Here is a 23421-nt window from a genome sequence, read left to right on the forward strand (position 1 = left end):
AAAGTAGAAAATATGTTATCTTTGCAGGTAAGAAAAAAACAAAAGTGAGGCATAGAACCATGCAGCAATGAAAACTTTAGGAAAAGCCACTTCTGTGCCATAAAATTGCGCATTTTGTGGACGTTTGTCCATAAAATACTCTTTTTCTTAGTTTCAAAAGAACAGCGTGTGCCAATTAATGTACATATGACATTTTTTTTCATTTTTTCAGTGCTCATGTTTCGATACAGGAAATGCAACATCATTGTCAGACCACACAGACAGACGCTTTTTGATAATGAGGAGCGGAACGGTGCCTTCCTGTCAGGCAGACTTGACTGTAGAGCACAATTTCCAAGGCGACACATTTAAAAGGCTGGAAAACTGTAGCTGAGAGAAAATACTGAAGCACAAAGCAGCTGACGGGCTTAATGTTTTCTTTTTTTAAAAGCACATTGTATCATATAAAGCACATAAAACGTTTGATATTTCACTCTAAAAGCCACATTTGCTATGTGAAGGAATACAATACAAATATTTTCTGCTTCATTTGCCATTTCTAAATGTCCAGATGTCAGTACGCTATATTATTTATTTAATGTTGACTGTAATCGAGGCTGTTTTATTGCCAATTAGGATTATTCTTAGCTACAAAAAAAATCCAACAGCTACTTAGATCAAAAGTGGACCAACTATAAGTTTCCTTCCCAAACTTGATTCAAGTTCTCACTTTCATTGTGTGCTCTAAGAACTACCGTCAGGATACTTAAATAATCCAGGTCTAACTGCATATAAATGTCCAACAATGAGGTGACTTTATTACAAAAACTATATTAACAAAAGCTGCTTTTTTTCTCTCATTTGACTTGCATGCATGTTTGATATAGAGGCCCATTTTTTTCCATGTACTTAAAGACTAAAAAGCCTTTGACATACTGTACTTGTGGATGTGTCTTTCTATGAACTTGCTCAAAATCCTAGCATAGCCACATGGTGTACTTGTTTGTTCAATATTGTGATGTCTAGTGTCTGCCATTTTACAGTGAAAAGCTTTTCTAAATAAATGCTGTGATCATGACATGACTGTTCTGGTGCTACGTAACTGCTGCTATGTGTCAAGATTTTAACAATTTCAAGTGATTGGTGATTTTAGGATTTTAAAAGATGAGAAATAATGAGTCAACTTATCCTAAACAATTCTAAACCTTTATTTTTTCTAACAAGAGTGAAAAGAAACAAAGGCAACATTAAAATGAAAAGTTTATACACAAACTCACGACAACTGTGTGTCTGCAATATCAATAATAATAATAATAATAATATAATAATTTGAACCCAGGAAACAAAATAAAATGTGACAAAGTGAGTTACAGTGAAGTTACCTTAATTTGCAAAGAGATAACGAGGGAGAATCAAATTGAAAGAAAGAAATAATGGAGTCAAGATGATGGGAGCTTTAGAAAAAGAAAAGAAAATTCACATGAGAGAGGAGGGCAAGAGAAAGACAAAGCCAAGAGGTACAGATATCAATTTTGGGAAAGTAGCACCAAAAACATTAATGCCTGTTTTTAACACTTCCCAAAATTTACTCATTCAAAATTCAAAATGCATGTCTCCTCAAAAACAACAGCATCAAAAACACAAGATTCAGTACAACTAAAAAAATACAAGTGTAACCATGGTGCTGTTATCTAAGATCAGCTCTCCAAAAAACCCTCTGCTGTACCTCAGCTTCAGGATGCATGCCCTAACAGAAGTGTCTAAAATAAACCCATAGCTTATCCAACTTCAACGGGTGGGCTCAAGTGAAAGTGAAACTGCAACTGCCAGTGCTAAGACCGGCTTCAGTTGAACTAGCCTTTAATACAGTTGGGGTAACGTAGCATACTGACTGACCTCAGAGACAACTCTAGACCAAATACACTGCTATTACGGGAAGTCCCACATCATCGGTCCAACAACAGTCTTTAATATGTTCAAGGGTTGGGGGGGGGGGGGGGGGGGGGGGGTAAAATGTGTCCAGGGGAATAAAGTTTTAAGGAAAGATGGAAATGCTGGAGGTTGGGGAGGGGGACCCAAAAAAACAAAACATCATGGGGCGCGTTATGGCTGAGTTAAAAGGTCAAACAGTGGAGTGTAGAAGAGTCTGAGCTCGGTTAGTGTCTGAAAGTATGGATGGGGGGGGTTGAGAAGGAAGGTAGGTTTGTAAAAGGGGGGATGTCCTGCATCTTTCTATAACTTGACATTGTCTTCTGCCACAGAATATTCTGTCCTTTCAATTCCTCCGACTAATCGATCCAGCGTTGACTATATCACAAAACCTGTCAAAAGAAAAATGAAAACTTGTGATTAATCAACATCAAACTTAAATATGAACTCTTTTTTTTGGTGCAAATATCTGCATTAAAATAATGCACTAATTTCCAGAAAGGGGATTGTCACCTCTGGATGGATCTGGGCAGGTAAGTGAGGTGAGGGGCTGTGGCTGGGGGGGCAGGTTTTCTTTGACTCTGAGGCATCCAGTGATCTGGCTCCTGCCCCTTCACCACTGCCACCTCTGTGACTCTTTCTCTTTCTTTTTGAGTCCTTGGTCCTTCCGCGGCTGGTTCGTCTCTGGTCTTCGAGCTCGATCTGAAGGAAATAAACAAAACAAAAAAACATCAGAAAGGAAACAGTTGAGGAGGGAGCGAACACGAACACGGCAACACATTTCCTCTTCAAACACCTGCTCAGGAACAATCAGACTTCCATTCTTGAACAATCGAATAACAAAAAATACCAAGTAATGAAAATTTGGACTATAATTAGATTATAATACTGAATTCAATCGACTCAAATTAAGAACCCTCCACAGACTATTGGAAGTTTATGTAGTAGGCTCAATTACATAATAAATCAATATTTCATCATATCAATCATAATGAAACTAGGAGCCACACGTAATGCTGCTCCTGTATTAGGGCAAGTATGCGTGTATGGTACGTTTTGATAAAAGTTATCAACATACTTAAGAATGAAATGTCTTGAACTATTTAACTTTTGGTTAACTGTTCATTGCATTGTTGCAGCTTTTTAGTTTTCAGTTGAGATGAGAAGAAAAATAATCATTAACAAAAGGTCACAGTTCATTGTCCTGACCTGAATGAGTGTTTGCAGTGTTTCTCTGGGTGGATCAGACGCTGCTTGCAGGACTCGGCTGATGATGTGTGTCTGGTCCAAGGACACCTCGAGCAGATCTCCTTCCAGCTGCAATTCCTCCAGCTGGTCCCTGGTGGCCGGGGAAAGTTCCACAACCTGACCTTTTAGCAAAGGCAGCAGAGCCAGCAGAGACCCCACACCTGACAAGTGTGCAGAGAGAAAACGGAGTAAGGACTGGTTTCTGTGCGACTCAGTGAACGACTTTTGATCTCTACTTTGAAATCGACACACTGTCTTACCTGTAACGTTTGACTTCTTGCCGACGCCATTTTCACTTCCAGCCTGTGGAAAAACAAACGTCATATTAAAACAGGTGAGCTGGATGGACACAGAAAATATGAAGTAATGATGAAATTATTAGATCAAATATTACTCAAGTGACAGAAGATGCATCAGATAAAATTTAAATGAAAATAATGATATCAGTTGGAGAGCTTGCAGTTAAAAGTCAAAATTAAGAATCAGAATAAGACATTAACCTGAGTGCCGTTGCTGTCCTTGTTCTTTTTAGGTGAAGTCTCATCAGTCAGATCAATGACTCCCTCCTCTCCCTCGGAGTCTGTTAAAACAATCACCGAGCCCCCTTCCATGACTACCTCTTTTTTTGCTTCACAATGGAGAGTCTCTTTGAGTTCTTGCAGCCTCTGAAGTGCCTGCTGCAGCTCTGTCGTCTCGAGCGCCTCCTTGGCGCGGCCCTGCCAAGTGATGGCCCTCTCTGTGAGACACTGCAGCGCCTCTCCCTCAGGCAGACGCACTGGCAGCCTCTGCAGGGCCACAAGTAAAGCCAGGATAGTTTCCAGGCGTGGGCGCCGCGACCGCTGGCATCGCGGACACAAGAATCGTGAGTCCCAGTCCCACCAGCAGAGGGGGTTAACTGGTGGTCCAGAGGTGGGGAGCAGGGAGGGGAAAGGAACGCAGCAGCCATGGAACCAGTCCTTACACAGATGGCAGCGAAGCTGAGGGGCACGAGGCTGCCTGCCGCACACACACACTGACTGAGGAGGGGTGGCACAGGTGTGGTTACTGTTGCCGTTTTGCTCTTTTACAGAGTTCTCTGAGTGGCTGGAAGTGTCCGTTTCCATGGTGTCGTCCCACCTCCCGTTCTCCTTGTCCTCCTTGTCCTCCTTGCAACTCGCAGCGTTATGTCCAGATTTACACATGTTCAATTTCTGTAACCTCAGTAGTGCCTCCTTCTCCTGGTGCTCCCCTTGTTTAAATGCCATCACCTAGAGACAAGACGAATCAGATTCATGTAGAATCAAGTATTCATGCAAAAAAAGAAAAAAGAAAAAAAGAAGTACATCCACAAAAACAAGACGAAATCTTAAATATTATAAAGGTAATGTCATGCTCGTAAACTCACGATAGCTGCAGGGTCTCTCAGGTCCTGAGCAGAGAGGCCCAGAGTGTTGGTATCAGAATCATCTAGTGGATCCTCCAACGGCTCTGTCTCATCTCGCCTCTCTCGTCTTTTCGCACACGGACACAACACCTGACGGGAAACACTGGAGTTTAATGCTTATTCTCATGAAGGTCAACTCAACAAGAGCTTAGCTTTTAAAGACAAATGCTGTACTAACATAACAAGGCTCTTCTCTGGTTGTCCAATGTTAACACATATTTATTTTTAATATTTCGTCATTGCCCACCTCTAGAAGACTGTGCTGACTGCTCTTCTTCAGGAAGGTCTTGCTGGCCTTGTCCCTCCACGAGTGAGCGCTGGCCACCTGCAGTTCCAGCTGTCTTAGCTCCTCCATGAAGACAGGCAAGTCCCGTCCAATCGCCACCAGACCCTCCAGGTCATCCAGACAAGGGTAATGCTCCCCATTCTACAACAAACAATGCAAACATTTAATTATTCAGGATACAGCATATTTACACACCATTACTGAGGTTAAAGAAAAAAAAGGGCCAATCTAAAAGCCAGAGATGTGTTTTACCTGGATTTCCTCCAGGTCTGTTACCCAGGCCCGTGCACGGCTCAGACAGCCCTGCAGAGCCAGGATGTTGGGCAGCTTGACAGGGATGAGCTGTGCCTCATTTACTATTGCCTCCAGTGTGGAGAGAGGGTGCTTTTGTCTAGAAGAAGAAAAAGCATGACAAAAAAAACGTTGACATCTTTTGAACAGCACAGACGGACTGATAAATGAGAAGAGCGCCTCTGGCAGGGAAAGTACAGAGAAAAACTTAGACTTTGACTTGTTTGTCTTACCTTTGTTCGAGGCAGATTTGTGCTTTTTCCTCCCAACGTTCTGCAATTGTGAGCAGTTCCTGAAGTTCTGCCATGGCCGTCTCCACAGACACACTCTGGGGCACGTTGCAGCCCGCCTCCATCAAGTTCCTCAACACAGCCAACGTCACCTCCTGCCTCTCACCTCCTTCTGTGCCCAGTGTGCGCCTCACCTCTGCCAGCCAGTGCCCCTGCTCCTGAAGGCCCTGCAGTAAATTACACTCTGGCACCACAACAGGCAGCTTGTCCCCTTGCTCCAACAATGTCTGCAGCTGCTCATGAGGCGGAGAGTCCTTCCTCCAGTCTCTGTCATTGACCAGTTCTTGAGCCAGGCTCTGGAAATCCTCCACTGTCCGCAGTACAGCCTGTAAGGTAGTTAAAGAAGGAAACTGCAGTAAATCCACCATTAAAGCTAATGAAATGATAGAATATTAACATATTTTCTGTTTAGTGTGATGTATAACTTGCAGTTCTCACCTGCACTTCGTCCAGCTGGTTCATCACACAGGGCAGGTTTTGCATCGTCTCTACCAAGGATTTCAGCTCTGCCCAAGTCATCTTACCTTCACTAAAAGACGGCAGTGTGTGAGTTCATGGAACTGATCAGTTGGTATAAATGTTTCTTTTTGTGTTTCATCTTACCTGGTCTTTGAGTTACTGAGGAGTTCAGTGCTTGTCTTTTGGCAGTGCTCTATATCTTTAAGAACAGTGTTGAGTTTCCGGAGAAGTTCGTTGTCGGGAAACTTTTTTTCCGCGGCTTCCATCTTAAGTGTCTCCAGGTCCTCCTTTCCTGTAATGCAAAACATTTGGTCTTAGTATGTTTTCTTTTTAAAACCTTTTTTTTTTTTTTTAAACGAAATGTCTGACATTTAAAGTGTTAATGGGGTTAATTTATGTAGATTTCCCACCTATTTTGTTTCCCTCTTCTTGCTCGAGTGCTTCTTTCACCCTGTTGGCCCAGGAATCGAAGGACTCGGACCGAACCTTTAATCTGTGTAGCATGGCTAACAACTCATCCAGGGTATATCTGTACCTGCAGAGTGAAAAGATTACAGAAAAGATTAATGCAGCCAGTGGAGATCAAAATAACATTGTTAACGTTTTTATTTAAAAAAAACATTCAATACATATTATGTCTCATTGTTAAGCATACAAACACAGAGCTACACAAGAGATCAGTACCTGAGGTAGAGTTTTTCAGTGGGGCAGTTGCACAAGTCCTGAGTGTGATAGAGACACACCAGACGCTCGGGACAGTTTGAGCAGGCCAGAGCAGAAAGGAAGCATGTCGTCTTGCATTTATCACACTGCCTCTCATCGTCAGGCAAGAGCTCAAATGCCTCGCGCTCCGCTTCAGTGATGCCCTGCAGGTACAACACACAGATTTCATGACTCTATTCTTTCCCACATTCTAACAAAACCAACACAATGCCATAAAGACAGAACTACTGAACTACAGACAAAATAAATAAATGAAAACAGAAGAAAAAAGATATTTTGCTGTGTCTCACCCTTTCCATCAGACCCTTCCGCAGCTTCCTTTCTTCCTGAACAATACTGAACATTTCCCGGTGTGTAGCTGCAGCCAGGTTTAAGTCTAGCTTCTCTGGGCTAGCAGCCATCTTACAGGTGAGCTCCTCATGGGAGAATACGCAGTACCTCCTTAGACGCCGGTAGTGGTCAATACAGGAACGACCAGCAGGCAGCTAGAAAAGAAGAGAGAAGGTTGATCTTGATGATGCGGTCATAGGGACTGTGTGAACTGACAATTTGAGGCAGACTATGTTAAAAGACGTACCCAGTCTGCAGTGCAGAAGTTGACAGCTTCAGCAAAGTTATATCCCTGATTGAAGCCACTATGGTAGGCTCTGGGGAAGGTGATGACGAACTCACCAGCACATTGGTTGGTACGTACAACCTGTCAATGAGAAACAAAGACGTCAATCAAAGAAAATGTTTGAAAAAACCTTATTTCTTCTGTGCACATGTATGTTATGTAAGACTCACCGGTACACCGTGAGACATGAGGATATTAGGGTTCATGATGGTGACAAGCTGGTGCAGGAGGTCGGGCTGGTACTCAAAAAGCTCTGGCGTCAGCTTCTTCATCACCTCCTCAAGTCGCTCAGCTGCCACAGAAGGAACTCCATACCAAGTCTTGGGTTCACCCCTGGAGACAACAGATAAATGGGAAGTGAACAACAAAATATTTTTTGATATGACATTATTATCACCTCCACATTAAAAGCAACTATCATTTTAGTCTGCAACATATAACACTAAACTCACAACACAAAAAGTATTACGTACCAGTGCAGGTAGTTGATGGAGTAGCTCCAGTGATCCTCGATGTGCCAGCAGAAAGCTGAGAAGACCATGCCCACGTACAGCCAGGGAACCTTCATCCCAGAGATGTCTCCATTAATATGACACAGGAGTGACTGCTCCAGCACAGGCATCACATTCAAGTTCCAGCCAGAGCGGGCATATTCCTGGCAGACAAAGAAAACACAAAAATAAGCACAAAAAAATTAGCACTGGACTGTGATTATGAACATGGTTGGAAGGAATTTATTACATTAAATAGACTAAACTTGTACTCTTTCACTTTTACTTTTTTGAGTTGATTGTAAAAATCAAGAATCCTACTTTTAATGAAGCATATTTTGGATTATTTATTTTACTCGACTATAGTCTACAGTCAGAGTTGAGTTGTGTTAAGATTTTAAGACAACACAACCCCAAATTTCTCATAAATCTGGATGCTTTTTGATTGCTGATAATAATTCTATGTTGAAATAAAAAATTATGTTGAATGCATCAACTAGACTTATTTTCCATGATTTAGGTTGCACTAAACATTTGGCAGAAATAAAGACTGAGATTATTTTTCATCCTTACCCTACCATATCTCAGCTACGTGCCTACTAATTTTCATCAACAAACAGACGACAATACTACAGGCAGCAAACTAACTGGTCTCTTATCTGTTCTTATTGGTCCTGTAATCACAACTGTGTAGTTAACTTTTTGTTAATGCAAGCACATTCTTTTCAGGAGCATTACTGACCTGAGAAGGGATTAGTTGGTAGAGAATTATGCTGCATTTAAAATGTACTTGTGGTGGATTTCAGTTTTTTACTTGAGCCGTTAAACCCCATGCAATCTAAAGCAGGATGCTGTAATCACTCTAACCAGAACAGTAATTTAAGCAAACACCAAAACTCATTAAGTTTCAACAGAGAAAAACAATGTACGTACATCCTCTTCCTTTGTGAGGTTCCTCTTGCCATTGTTCATTGGGAAGCCGCTGCCAAACTCTTTGGAGTGTATGTCCGCTCCATACTCAACGGTCACGTCCTCCTCAATACTGCTGACTAACCTCCAGAACTCCCTCTCCACGAGCTCAGTGGGAACCATCTACACACCCCCACACACACACACACAGGCTAGAGATTAGTCTCTCACCATTATCACCAGCCAGGGCAGAGCCATGCTTCATAATGAATAGGTTATGTCTTGTGTGGGTGTGCTTACATGGACAGGCATGTTGAAGTAATCGGCTTTGAAGGCATCGGCCATTTCCCCAAAACTCTGCAGGGTGTACTCCCGTGTAGCTTGTTCAAAGCCAAAAGCTTCTGAAGGCTTCTTGCACTCCTATAAAGGGAGGAAATCAAAGCCAAAAAGGTGAGTCTTGCGGGTTAGGAGAAGCTTAACAACACATGCTATGAGTGTAACAGACACAAGCAAGTGCCTTTAAACGTTTTATTTTTATTTTTAAACTTACTTCTGCCACACACTTAGGGCATCTCCAGTTGCCTTTGGGAGGATCAGTAAGTGGGGGGAGTAAACAGTAAGTGTGGTAGTTGTCATCACATCCATCACACAGCAAGAGCTTCTCGTCATCATCTCCCCGACCGCACATGCGACAGACGAATGAATCCACCTTTGACAAAGAGAGAAGTAGATTGATTCAGAGATTTGAATGGATAAAGATGTCTGCGTTATTCCGCTAATTATGTTATTACTCATTTTTGCAATTTGGTCTCATAAACCTGGCTCATATTTAAGTGAAGCAGACAACCACAAAGCCCTGTGAATCACTACATGTGCTAATCTTCTCCAGAAGGGGGCCGATTGAAGACAAAAGAAATGTAATAAAAACGATTTCTTTTACAGCCTGTTAGAAGAATCATTATTTCAGGTTTCTAGAAATTATTATCTTTAATTTTCAACTAAACTTTACTATACTGAACTTAACTTTGGCTGCCACCTGTGTTGTACTTACACACTGCGGGTTGCTGATATTGCGTCTAAGCCTCATGGTCATTTTGGTGCAAGGTACATCTTCCTCCTCATCATTCTCTTTCTTCTTCTCCACCACCTCCTCCTTCTTCACTTCTGTCTTCACTTCAGTCTTCACGGTGACGCTAGGAGGAGGCATCTGGGGACTAGATGTACTCACATCACTCTGCCTCTCTTGAGACTCCAGTAGCTCTGTTTTGACTGAGGTATCATTGGGAGCAGAAGAAACGCTGTCCTTGACGGTCACAGTTTGGGGCAGCTCATCTAAAAAGGAAGAGAAACGAGTAGTTATTATTAAATGGTTATTTATCACTGATGGCAAATTTTTCCAGTGCAGAGCTCCAAGTTGGCTGGATGGTTGTATATAAACCAAGCACAAACTCCCCAGTGCCCACAAGTTTTTATATTGAGCCAACAAAGCAATGCTTGCGTGATTTCATGTCAGTAGTTGTAATACCGTAAAAAACGGTGTATAAGACGCACCTTAAACAAGATTTTTTTTCACTTAAAAGTTGGGTGCATCTTATACACCGGTGTGTCCTATTCAGGAGTAAAATGCAGAGAGGTGTTGGATCTGGTTATGATTTTAAGTGTATAAAAGGCTGATCATACTAAGAACAATAACTTTAGAGATAACGACGTGAGCATCCACACGTATGACCTAAAAACAGCGGTGTCAACTACGTGCTGCATGCTCCAGCGGTGCCAGCAGCTAATTAAAATAGATAGGCTACTGATGACCCGTTACTGCTGTATGCTGTACAGAAATATAAAAAATAAAACCAGGCAGGTGCTAATTCAGTGTGTTGATTAGAACTTTTTCGGGACTCTAGTTCAGGACAGCAGCAGATGTTGAAGCGTGATATGCAAAAGTGCACAGATGAGCAGCTTTTACTGAGCTGTGTATGAGCACAGATCTGAGGCCTAAAAGATTCAACTTTGTTGTTTTTCCACTGGATAGATCAGAGGATGATACTTTGTTTGACTCTGGGACTGACACAGAGTCCAGGAACGATGCACTTGGTGAGCCTTACAGCGACTTGCGCACATATTTGCGCACAGCGACAGCTCTGATGAAGAGTTTTTGGGACTCGAGTGAGCACACAGCTGTATCAAATATGTAAAGTTACCGTATTCTTTTAAAAGATTTAATAGAAACTCATAGCCTAACCCGAACCAGGTCTGAGTTAATATATCGGTCCAGCTCAATTAAGCAAATCAAATAATGGACCATTAAGCATTAACGCGACACTGTTTCAGGTGTAATATATGTGTTTTGATTATTTTCAAATAAAAGTCAAAGTATAAATGTATGTGTTTATAAATGAATCACTACTGGTGCATTCAAATAAACCAGTCTTTAATATCAAAATGTTTTTTCCCAGCAAGACACATGCCAAAATAGACTGTGACTTATGCTCCGGTATTTACGTTAAATCTAATTTCCATGTTAATATAACTGTTGAAAAATCATTTAAAGAGCTTATTAGTGCATGTTCACGCCTGAGACGGTGATTAAATCAAGTTGTGTTTGTGGCACTTACCTTTCTTCCTGAGGCCTCTGTCCCTCGCCACCAGTCCAAGTCCCATCATCTTAGGTCCTGCGCCATAAATCTGTAGCTTCTTCAGTTCTGGGTTCTTCTCAATGTCTTCCTCTGTGGGTTCAGGCTGTGGATAAAAGCACATTCATGTTTTGGTCATGAACGAACACATAGATCGACAGTTACTCTCCAAAGCACACAGAGCAAAGCAGGGGGGGTCGTGGCCAAATGCAGAACAAACAATTAAAACATGAGAGCAGAGCAATGCATCACACAAAGGGGTTATGCTGGGTTAGAAAGTAAGGAAAAGTTCTCCTAAAATCACAGTGAAAGCTTAAAAGACCCACCACCAGAACACACAATCACCAGCAGTTACCACCATACAGTTAGGATAGGGTATCATATAGATTTACTTAATTATGACTCCAGTTTATATAAAATCCTGGTTTGTTCTTTGAGCAGCATTTTGTAAAGAAAAGTACTTCCAAAGAAAAGAAATACGGTTTTCAGTGGATTTCGAGTCATTTATCAGAAACTTCAGGGTATTTTGGGATTATTTTTGGTATAAATCTAAACTAAATATAAATATTAACATCTTGCACAAGCTGAGTTTTGTCTCAAGTTGGTTCACAATATGTTAACATCGGCTGATTATGGAACATTGTGACAAGTGAGCTTTGCTGCAGTTATCAGTTGTGATCATGTCGGACGTGTAACTGTCTGTCGGGTGTTAACATAAAGCCTTATCTCTGTTTCTGCGTATCCTGTACAGTGTCGTAGGCTGCCCTCTTTGCCCTGCTGCCATTTCCCTACAGAAACACCAAATGCTTAATTTTTGTCAGTCACCTATACTGTTCCTGCACTATCATTTACAAAAGGCGGGTGATGAATACTTCCCAGAATTAGGAATCCTGCCTTTGTAAAAAAAAAAAAAAAAAAAAAAAAGTGTCATACTTCATGTTTGAAACATTGTCTAGGAGTTATTTGATTCATCTATAATTCATATTTTTTGTTTGAGAGTTACTTCCTGTTGTGATCACACTTCAAACGTTTAAATCTAAAGTACTGAACTGCGATATATTGAAGTTACATAATTTGTAACTCTCAGTGTGAAGAATACTGAATGGACATTTTTTGGTTTTTTTTTTTCTTTCTCAGCTTGGACTTGACTCTCATTTGAACTTTAAATCGACCTGGACACTGCACAGACTTGGACTTCTCTCCGACATTTAAATGGTTTTGATTTCAGCTCTGCCACGGCTGCATTCTTATCCAATGCTAAGGGATCATCATAGTCATATTTCTTCTTCTCACTTTCTTTTAGTAGAGTCACACTCTACTAAAGCCTTTTTCATCCTATCAACCCATGACTGTGCAAAGACATGTAGGAGAAAATCTGTTTAAAGTGATCTGCTCCTTTCCTTAGAAACGGTTAGAAAATACAAAAAAACAATGAGGGTTATAAACTGTGTGTGAAAAACTTCCTCCCTTGCATTGAGTTATTTTTTAATGTAATGAAACGACATGTCATGACATGTCACTGTTTTGCTATTATTTCTTATGAAGTTTAGTTACATTTTTGTGGCATAGATGCAGTCCACCACATCATTGAAGGCAGTTAATGGTAATAAAAAGAAAGTTAGCTTAAAAAACCCTGTTTCTTATTAATTCATTACAGGGTAAATCAGGCTGCTTTTACACTGGCAGTCCTAATCTGGGAGCGGTATGGCGAAAAAAAACACGTCATATGAACACTTTTTCTACCTGGATGCGCACCAATTTACTGGTAGTCCGTGTGGAGACAGACTACTCCTATTCCCACAGCAACGATCACGGCATCATAACAACATTAGTGGGATTCATAGCACAAAAATTGGGATATAATGACTCTCTCATGAATAAGCAGAAAAATAACATTCAAGCCAAAGTTGATGAGAAACAATATTTGTTTCCAAAGAGGGTCATGTTTTAGGCCTTGAGTCTATATACACAGCAGGACTCCCTTCAGTTGTGCAGACATAACTCTAGCTGCCCATACATTTGTGCCATTTTTTCTGCGTTCCTGGCAACCAAACTTTGGTGCCCAAAGAACTACGCACCAAGGCTGCGGACTGAAAGAAAAGCAGAATAACAAGACTCTAAAGGTTAGGGGCACACTTTGGTTTGGACTCAAGCAAACAAACCTAAAGAGATTTAAAGACCAACAACAATTGCACGCTCAAAAAAACATACCATTTTTAATGATTCAGTGCTTTTACTGTGCTCTGATATACAGATTTCCAACAGAAATTATACTGTGGGACGCGTAAAGTGGTCGAGTGGTTAAGAGCGCATGCCATGTACACAGCGGACCCCGGTTGGAGTCCCGGCCAACGGACCTTTCTGCATGTCACACACCCCTCTCTCTCCTGTAATTTCCTGTCTCTAGTTTCAAATAAAGGCATCTATGCCAGAGAAAATCTTTAAAAAATAAAAATAAATAAATAAATAATACTGTGTGCTAAAACTATGAAATTAAACCTACTAGTTTAATCCGTATGAGTGCACTCACAGAACACATGCAGTCACACCGCTCTCTGCTTTAGTGCAAGGCAAAAAAAACAGCAAAAGTGCAAAGGCACACACAGCCAAGCTTATCGCTTTTAAGCCAAGTGCAACCACAAAGAAAGAGCACGAGTGTCAAACAGAGAACTAGAGTGTGCAACAAAAAAACAAGATAAAGAGATAAAATGGGTCCAAAACTACATAAAATTAATCAATGACCACATACAAGTTGATCAAAAAAAATCTACTTCTAAAAGATGTCTTTCAAACATGTAATATTACACCCTGAAATATACCTTTTTCCAACAGAGCTGGGAAGTCTTCCAGACTTCTCTTTGTTCACTGTCTGGACTTGAAATCTAAGATAACTATGTTTTACGAACTTGCACCAACTATTATCATAAAGCCACAGTGTCTGCAACAGCCACGTGACCTCATTACTGGTGGCTGCTCCTACAGCGCAAATTACTGGGTAGAGTATGATAGCATGTTAATGAAAATGTTTTAGTGGTTAATTTAAAACTTAAACAAAACCAAAAACATCTAGACAACTTCAGAGAAGGGGTGAGGTGATCTAGGAAAAGAGGCGGGAAGAGAGCGGAGGTAGGGGGCGAAAGGTGAGCTCAATAGGCTCGAGAGGCAGTACCGCAGAGATGAGTTGAGAGCCAGTGGTGAGAGGATGGGGGGCCAGATCCTCTGGACCCTGCAAGGGGACACAATAACAGCAACAATAAACTAAGACAAGAGGAAAAAGAAGATGAGAGAGGAAGGGAGAGAGCCTGGAGAGAACACAGCCAGTAGTTGGAGGGAAAATATCAGTAGTGTGCAAACTGTGGACTTAGATACTAAATTCTTCTACATTCTTACCTAGAAATTACTTTAAAAAAACCATCATTAAAGGGTTTTTTAAATTTTAAGTATGACATGTGGTAATGCTTAGAAGAAGGTAGCTTTTTAGAGAAAGCTGCTCCATTTAGGGTCAGCTTTTTATTACTGTCTTGTCATTATAAGATATGTCTATATTTTCTGATGCAAGCTAAATGTATAAAAAAGGAAGAAAAAAAAAAGATATATTCACAAACAAAATGTCTGTTCTTTTCATGACTGTGAACTTTTAAGTTGTCTGCAACAACTGACGGGTTATTAAACTATTGCATCAACATATTTTCTTAAGAGAGTTATGAGTTTGGGTATTTTGTCTTTATTGACAAGTTTGTAATCATGCACAATACTTGGCCAACGATGTGTTGCTTAGTTTTGTTGAAAAAGCAATATCATACAAAAAATAATCATCTACTCGATAATTTTATGCTGTTTAAACTTGAATTAAACACAATTGCTATAAAATACAAACTGAACTGGAATGCTTAAATATGTGCTCAATTGTTTAGACATTCTCAGACCTCAAGATACCGCACTAATTGAGAACATTTCATAGTAAGGCTGCAATTAATTATTATTTTCTCAATCAATAAATCATTTTGTCTTTAAAATGTTGGTGAATAGTGTTAAATACCTGTTATAATTTATGATTCTGTTGTATTTTCTGATCTGAACTGTCTAAAATCCAAAGATATTCAGGTTGCTATCATGTATGACAAATAATAGCTTCAAATCATCACATTTTAGAAGATGCAACCTACAACTGATTGGCATTTTTCCTTGAAAATGACTAAAATTAATATTCAATTATGAAAATGGTTCCAGATTAATTTTCTGTCATCAACGACTAATCGTTGCAGCTCTACTTTGTATAATTTTGGAATAATGGCTATCATCTGATGACATCCTAAGATAACTTTCAAAAATCTGTGTCAAACTTGTGGGGAAAATACCTAAATATGCAAATCTAAAGTTGTATTACAGCATAATAAAAGGAAAATTAAAAACCACTAGCAAGCATTACATATTCCAACTATGATGATTAGGTCACTAAAAACCTAAGGAGGGGGGTTTAGGGCAGAAAGTGAAGCATCATTAGCTTACGTAACAAGCATGAGATGAGAATGTAGGCTGGTTCAGGCTGTTTATGAACAACATTAATGTAAAAAAAAAAAAAATGTTTTATAACTGTGGCTCATGAAATAAACACGAGTGTATTTGTGAGATGGAGTGAAGTAGAAAAGACAAAGCAGGGAACAAAATAAAACATGGAGCAGAGAGCAGTGACAGCAGAGTTAAGCAAAGCAGCATAGCGGGATGGCGAGGAAGCAAGCTGGGATGTGCTCTGAGTGCACTGTCAAATCTTCCAAACAAACACACTGTCACCGATGCGCAGGGCGCATGCATCAGCGCTGGATCAGCATAGAAAAACAGTTATTAATATGACAGCATGGTACACACTAAAATATTAACAATTTATCTTACAAACACTTTTGTAGATTGTTGATTTGTATTTTTATTAGCCAGTTTATTTATCTCATCAGCAGGCAGTAGGTAGTAAACTATTTAACAGAACTAGAACTTAGCAATGTTAAGATAATGAGAGACTGGCAGCTTTCGAAGTGTACTGTCCAATCCAGGTCATCAAACAAGTATTTATCATACACTGAGGTTCAAACTCTTAGGTTACAATCTCTGAAATTCCTGGAAACTGAAGTGTAAGTTAAGATGAAACTGTAATTACTAAAGAAAAACAAAACAAAACAAAACATTAGTGGTAAAGATTTTGACATGTAATGGGAGTCCTGTGGGGAAGACAGCCTGACTGCCTTTTACATTTATATCCATGTTGAAATTCACACCTTTAATGCCACTGCTCAAACAAAGTCCCCATTGAGAGATCAGCTGCACCTAACACATGATGTTTGTGATAAGCATCTCATAAATGACGACTATTTTAAAAACATTTTTGAAATGTGATCTTAAAATCATATTTATGTGACTAAAGTATCCAGAGTTGCAGTTCAGTGCAAGGTTGAGTCGCATTCAGACCGAATCAGGCAGTGTGGTAAAAACACCAGTCCTCACATTCATTTGAATGTTGTTAGTGCTTTTAGGATGCAGGAGTTTCAGACAGGCTGTGGCGAGAAAGTTAATCCAGAGTCAACTTTTGGAGAAACGCAAGCCGACGTAACTCTGCGGTGGCAACCAAGTCTACACTGATGTTTTTATATATGGTACTAACTTAGTATTTTATTCCTCTGTTTTGCTGCTTTTATGATGTTTGATGCACTGTTTTCTTATTATGTGTGTGTCTTGTAAAGTGTCCTTAGGGCTTTGACAGGCACCTATAAATAAAATAAAATGCATTATTACAAAGACCTTACTAGGAAGAGGGGACGACATTTGTCTTTGTGTGATAACGTTAGAAATAAAGTTGGATGTTGACTTTCAGACTCGTTTTAATAAAGACGAGAGAAAAAGAAAGAGCTGAGAGACAGAGAGAGAGAGAGAGAGAGAGAGAGAGAGAGAGAGAGAGAGAGAGAGAGAGAGAGAGAGAGAGAGAGAGAGAGAGAGAGAGAGAGAGAGAGAAGCTCTGGTGGAGGGACTTACTGAGTGAATGAAGAGAGAGAGTGGTGGTAAAGAAAGCCAGTGAATAAGAATCAATAAAACCTTATTTTTTCTAGAGCACAAATAAACACACCCACACTCGACCTTGCAACGCTGCCTGATTTGGTCGGAATTCGGCCTCACTGGTAACAGATGTATGCAAATGTGTAGGCTGACAGATAAGGACATGTACTGTCACTCACATCAGGTTGGCAGCGGTTCGCTCTGCGTCCATAACTGCTCATTTTGGATGGCTGGACAGACTGTCGAAGAGGGATGGAGTGGGGCTTGTACTCTTTATCCACATCCTCACCGTCATAGTGCTTTGGCTTGCAATGCTAGAAATTATGTAAAAGAGACAAATTAGATGAAACAGCAAATGTCCTACAAAAAGTTAATTCTTCTAATTCTGAGCTAAAGAGAGCAAACAATCAATCACACAGTGACGTAAATGCTATTAACAGATCATTACTAGTAACCCCAAAAAAAGAGAAACAAGAATGTGTAGAGTGATACCGGCAGGCTGGCACCAGAGTGGAACATTTCGAAGGGGTAGACGATCCTCTCGTAGTGCGAGCGCAGCAGAGATCCGATGTTCTTGCCTGGAGGATAGCCAAGCCGCTGGGCCACGCGAGCCCAGCGCCGTTCCTTACATACCATCTCAAATCCTCCTTCTTCTGTCACAACCTGGAACAGAGCAGCAATTTTTATGACAATTTTAGCAAAACACAGGTAAGGAACACAAAACATCTACTTTATAAATGAGTTTTCTAAGTAAAAATTATTCAAAACTTCACCTTTGAGAGGCTGAAAAGATCAAGGATGCGCCTTTCAATGTGTGGGATTTTCAAGGAGGATGCCTGGACCTCCCAAAACCTGGCGATGCGGTCCAAATAATTAAGCTTTACTCTGGTCTCCGCCTGTAATGAAATGTATGAGGGACCATCATGATCAATACGCCCAGTTTCAGCATCAACTTCAATCATTCAATACATCTATAAACAATGTACAACAATAAGGGACACAAAGAGGAACTTACTTCCAACTCATTAAGCCTCTGGATGCGGGGCGTGAAGCGGAAGCTGTCCAACTCCACTGAAAATGGAGGTTGCCAGTCCTGTTGAAAAGCAAAAGACATGCAATTAAACTTGTACATCTACATCACAACAGATCATATTGTCAATTTTCTATATCGATGACCTCTATCATTCAGAGAGCTTCCTACAACAAATGAGATAGTGATATTAATTTGGGCTTAACGCTGGTTTTCAGATTCGAGAACTTGGCTCAGCTTTAACCAGGAAGGATAACCAAGGTCACCTGCTCCAGAGCAAGTGTAATTATCATGTTAAAATCTTTTAAAGGCTCGGCCTTCCTCATCTATCAACCAACCCTGAGAAAAATGAGAATCCCTACAATGTTTTATGAATGGCACGTAGTAGCGCATCAGCTTTTCTACACAGGAGTGTTTTTCCAATCGTCTGTCTCTATCTGACAGAACAGATATTTTAATCAATACAGCGATCTACATGAACATTGTAACGGTCATGTTTGACTTGTGCTTCACACATGTAACTGCAACCTGAAGCGTAGTTTTAGGCGTCAAGTCTATTTCATTAAGTTCTTCCATTTTTATACATTACTATATAATGTGATGAGCTCTATGTGCATATGAACTATGTCTGAACCCATCCTTTGAAGACCCTGACTGAAGACTGAAGCTGTTGGTGCAACACTGACATGCCACTTTCACAACACAGCCCGAGTACACGTTGTGCAACTCATCGAGCCCTAAAGATGATTAGTGACAGGACTGTTACTTAAACACTTTTACAGCTTCACTTTCAGCTTTACTTTATATTAAACTCAGCTTTACATATGTTAAAATTTTATTTTCTGTAATGTAACTTACAATGTATGCATGCATGCATGTATGTGTGCTGCTTATATTTTCATTGGTTGTAACTGTTGAGTGTAATATGTAATTAATGTAACTTAAATATAATGGAGCACAAATGTAACTCTTCTTTTGGGGTGTAAATGCAAAGAAAATAACTTTTGATTGCAGCTTTTTTAATAGTGCTTTTTCTGGCATTTGATATACACATTTAACCCTGCTGAATCCGTTTTGCCACTGCAATATACACACACCTTATTGTTCATCTTCTCTTATATATACTGTTGTTTTTTGTTTGCACACAACTGAGTTATTGTTAGAAAATACACCTCATTCATGTTCTAGCAGGAATGAGAAACACCTCTCTCCCTGTAGACAGAACCATTTGATAACTAGCTTTGTCAGACTGGTTATACAGGATCACCAGGGTTACGTTTGTAATTCCTGTGAACTCAATAGGAAAAACAGATGTGAGATGTGTCTATAAAGATTCTCAGTCATCCATGTCACCAGAACTAACGGAGGATCTTGGATGATCAGTGAGAATTTTCACAGACTTAAAACAGCAAATCTATGTGCCTCTGATTGAGTACTTCTAGATAAATACTTACCAATGTAACCACCACTGTAAACAAGCTAAAGATTGAGAATATCAAGTATGAAACACAAGATAAATCAATATGTTTCTTACTTTGCTGTCAGAGTTCTTTGTACCGTTAGAACAAAATAAGAAATACTTCATTCACCAGCTCCAGTACTTCTGAAGCCGGTAACATTCAGCAATCTGAGCTGATTTTAGAAGGCACTTTATGATTTTGTGGTAAAGCTTCATTCACACCAAATCCAGCAATGTAGCATTTCCCTGCAGTGTTGTGTGGAGGTGTGGCTGCGTCACTACATGGCCCGTGTGTGACATCATGTTGTGAATGCTAATAATAACAACCAGGATGTGGAGGCCTATTATTTTAGTGAGTTTTAAACTGGTGCACAAGGCCAAATTGAGTGAGCACACATACAAGACGACATTATACTCAGTTGTGTCTTGATCATTCTTGACGCTGACTGCAGCACAAGTAGAAATACTAACTAAGAAATCCCAATTTGAAGAGCAATACAATGCCAAGCGAGTACAGAGCGATTATCCTCTTTGTATGAGGGTTTGTATGGCAGGGTTGAACAGCTCTGGAAAAGTCATCCCAGCAGCTACGAGTCTCTCTACTATCTTCAAAGTTGCTTGGTAAACAGCCGAATGCTACGATGCTACATGGTAAACAGAGAAGTTCTTCCTCCTGATCAACAGTTTATGTGACTGGCCACCGTAGCATGATGTCGGGTTTCATTCTGGCAAAACTTAATTCCAGTTCAACTTCTTGCCAGACGTGTTATTTTTGCTGTGCCTTATGTGACCCCCTCTCTCTGCCTAAACTACACCCATTCAAATAGATAGGAAGGATTGCTGTTTTTTTTTTTTAATACTGGATTTGGTGTGATTGTAGCTGAAAGGATAAATATTGCACACACAGAACACAGAAACATGCCATTTCTCCTACATAACACAAGCAGATACTTACTTGTGGTGGTCGAATTTTGCAGATGCCAGACTTCTCTGCAATTGGACGTATCTTGGCGATGTAGCCCAGAGGATCCTGAAACTCCTCCCATGACGGCTCGAATACTGGACACTCCGGAGGAGGTACAAACTCTTCCACATCCATTGCCCTGACAAGAGGAAGATTGACAACACAAAAACAAGTTAATGAACACAGGCAGACTCACTAATGTGCATGACAGCGTTAATGCAGCAGGTCTTGCTTTCAAATACCTCAAAACATTGTATACTCTTAAAGACAATTTGATGCCTTACTTCCTGTTGTGGAGAAGTGTCATACATCAATTGAGGCAATGTTTACACAAATGCAATTCACACAACACACATGTCCCAATAAATGGCAACAAAGGCAATTTAAAGTTGTATATCAGTTAAATTCAATGATGATTATAATGGACCAGTGTGTGAGAAAATAAAAAAGTGCAGTATACAGTTACTAAATAGGCTTAATGCGTTTAACTGTTGCCAAACCACTACTTCCTGGCATGGTACGGCCTTGTAATTTCTTCACCCATAAATATTTGACACGATTAAAACTTCCTCTTCATTTTTGATAGTGTAACATTTGACCCTACGCTTTATATGCTAGTCAAAAAATACAAGACACATGTAGAAACCCTGGAAAAGGTAGTGTTTTGGGTTTTTTTGTCCTCACTGTGGCCCCCCTCCCCCAACACCAGACACAACAAAACAAATGCCATGCTTTAGAGAATCAACACTGTCCTGTGTGAAATAAAGGGGGGGGGACGGGACAAAAGTCTTAAGTGATGCCTTCCACTAGTTGCAGCACAGAACAAAAAGAAACCAAATTATTTAAATACACAAGTGACAATCAACACGTTTTTATGCACTTAAGCAATCAAACACTGCCACTTTGCATGTGGTGCGTTTTCTATTTAATTTAGTTCAAGGGGGATTTCCTACTGAAAGGCATACTTTTAAAAAACGGAACTTGATGCTAGGGTTTTGGTAATATACATCCCATCTATCAGATTGCTTATGGGCCTTCAGACAAACAATGGCGTGGAGGCCATGAACCCTGAAGGCCATGAAGGCATCACTTCTCCCAAGTGGGCTGGGCTACATCTATTAATAATAACCCAAAACAACAACAAATACACACATATAGTTTAAGCACAGAAGTAAAACAAACAAAACATCAACAACAAAAGATTAGATGTTTCACTTTATCTTAAACATTAATGTCTACTTAGCCTGACAACTGTTAGCTACTCTAGCTCCTAAACTTAAAGAGAGAGAGGAGAGAGAGGCGTAAAAACTAACCACACCATCCAACCAGAGCCATAACAAAGGTAGTAAAGAAAAGGGGAAACGCCTCTAAATGAATAATGTATAATATTTTAACAGGTGTCATTCATTTCTCGTCTCCACATGCAACCATTAAGTGTGTTATATGTGTCTATTGTTCGGCTATCAGCTAACATTAGCATTGGGGCCTCCTCCTCCTCTTTTCTCTCTCTCACCACCCACACGATTTTTTTAAGGTTAAATAGCATTAGTTAGCTGAATATAAATGGCTGAGAAAAAACTAAGCAAACAATATAAAGCTACAGACAAAGCTTTTAGCAAAGTCAGCCAGCTAAACACAGGCTTGCATAATGTTATGTACAAGGAAGAAAAATGCAACACCACACATCACACATACTATATATATATATATATAAATATATATTTATGTTTGTATTTAGTGTGACTGACCCTGCAGACACCTGGGGGGCTTAAGATAGACGCTGTTGGCTTTGCTCTTCCTTCCTCTTGTTGTTGTGATGATGACTGCTGGTGAAAAGCTAATGTTGTCCAGCTGTGCTCCTCGGTCCACAGTCGGCTAGCTAGCTTAGCACAGTCGACCCGTTTAGTGAGGGCCTTTAGCTCTCCATGTAAACTCCCGATATGAGCAGGACAAAAAAAACAAAAACACAGGCTCAAAACATGGATTTAGTCGAGAGTGGAGTGTGACGTTCGTCTAATGGAAAAACGAGAGGCTCAAACGTGGTCAGGTTGTGTCGTTATCAATAATTTTCTCGACCAAACATCATCAATCTCTTCAGGCCATCCTATCTTTCTTAACGAGACGCCATCTTAGTTTTTTTCTCACGACCGAAGCACAACCTCCAAGTCTTCGCTGCACGTTCGTCACGTTCACTCCCTGAAAAGTAGTGCCCACTGCCCACGTAGCTACGTCATGGTTTTCTAAGAATCCATCAGTGTTGGGGAGCACCCCTACATTTGATCTCAGCACCCCCCACCCCAAAAAAAAAAAAAAATCTATATACATTATTGTATATTTTTTTCCTAAAAAATATTTTATACAACTTTAATTATTTTGCGAGCCTTTCTGTTAGAGCTGGGACAAACACTTATGCTACAGGTTAAAATGGTTTAATTTTAACAGGTTTAATGTACTTTAGATCGTTCTGTCATTAATATATAATGTTTCCCTCAGGGTTCATTAACTATTTTAGGATCCTCTCTGTAGATATCTGATTATTCTGAACCATTATTATTATTATACATTATAGTAGACCACTCTACTATGTATTAATATTTATTGTTGTAATTTACGTTATCTAGTGAAATGAGTAGTTTAGCAGGGGGTTTGAACACT

At 40.1% G+C, this 23421-nt stretch overlaps 1 protein-coding gene across 2 annotated transcripts; it reads right to left on the reverse strand.

Annotated features, from left to right (window-relative positions):
* Positions 1-1173: 1173 nt before the first annotated feature.
* Positions 1174-22866, reverse strand: kdm5c (lysine demethylase 5C). 2 transcript variants are annotated; one of them, XM_062426437.1, is made up of 29 exons: positions 22515-22866; positions 20758-20905; positions 18329-18406; positions 18087-18209; positions 17806-17976; positions 17493-17627; positions 14444-14500; positions 11257-11380; positions 9696-9976; positions 9195-9353; positions 8945-9064; positions 8669-8827; positions 7718-7899; positions 7415-7577; positions 7206-7325; positions 6919-7113; positions 6590-6771; positions 6316-6440; positions 6050-6197; positions 5885-5975; positions 5390-5772; positions 5118-5256; positions 4827-5006; positions 4541-4669; positions 3657-4403; positions 3417-3459; positions 3118-3317; positions 2422-2610; positions 1174-2300 (listed from the first exon to the last, which is right to left on the reverse strand). In XM_062426437.1, the coding sequence occupies exons 2-29, from the start codon at positions 20899-20901 to the stop codon at positions 2292-2294; spliced, it is 4776 nt and encodes a 1591-aa protein (XP_062282421.1). In that variant the 5' UTR covers positions 20902-20905; positions 22515-22866; the 3' UTR covers positions 1174-2291. The 2 variants fall into 2 exon arrangements, with proteins under 2 accessions (XP_062282421.1, XP_062282422.1); XM_062426438.1 differs by lacking the exon at positions 14444-14500.
* Between the last annotated feature and the right edge of the window lie 555 nt (positions 22867-23421).

This window comes from Scomber scombrus, chromosome 10 (genome assembly GCF_963691925.1).
Source record: "Scomber scombrus chromosome 10, fScoSco1.1, whole genome shotgun sequence".
NCBI lineage: Eukaryota > Metazoa > Chordata > Actinopteri > Scombriformes > Scombridae > Scomber > Scomber scombrus.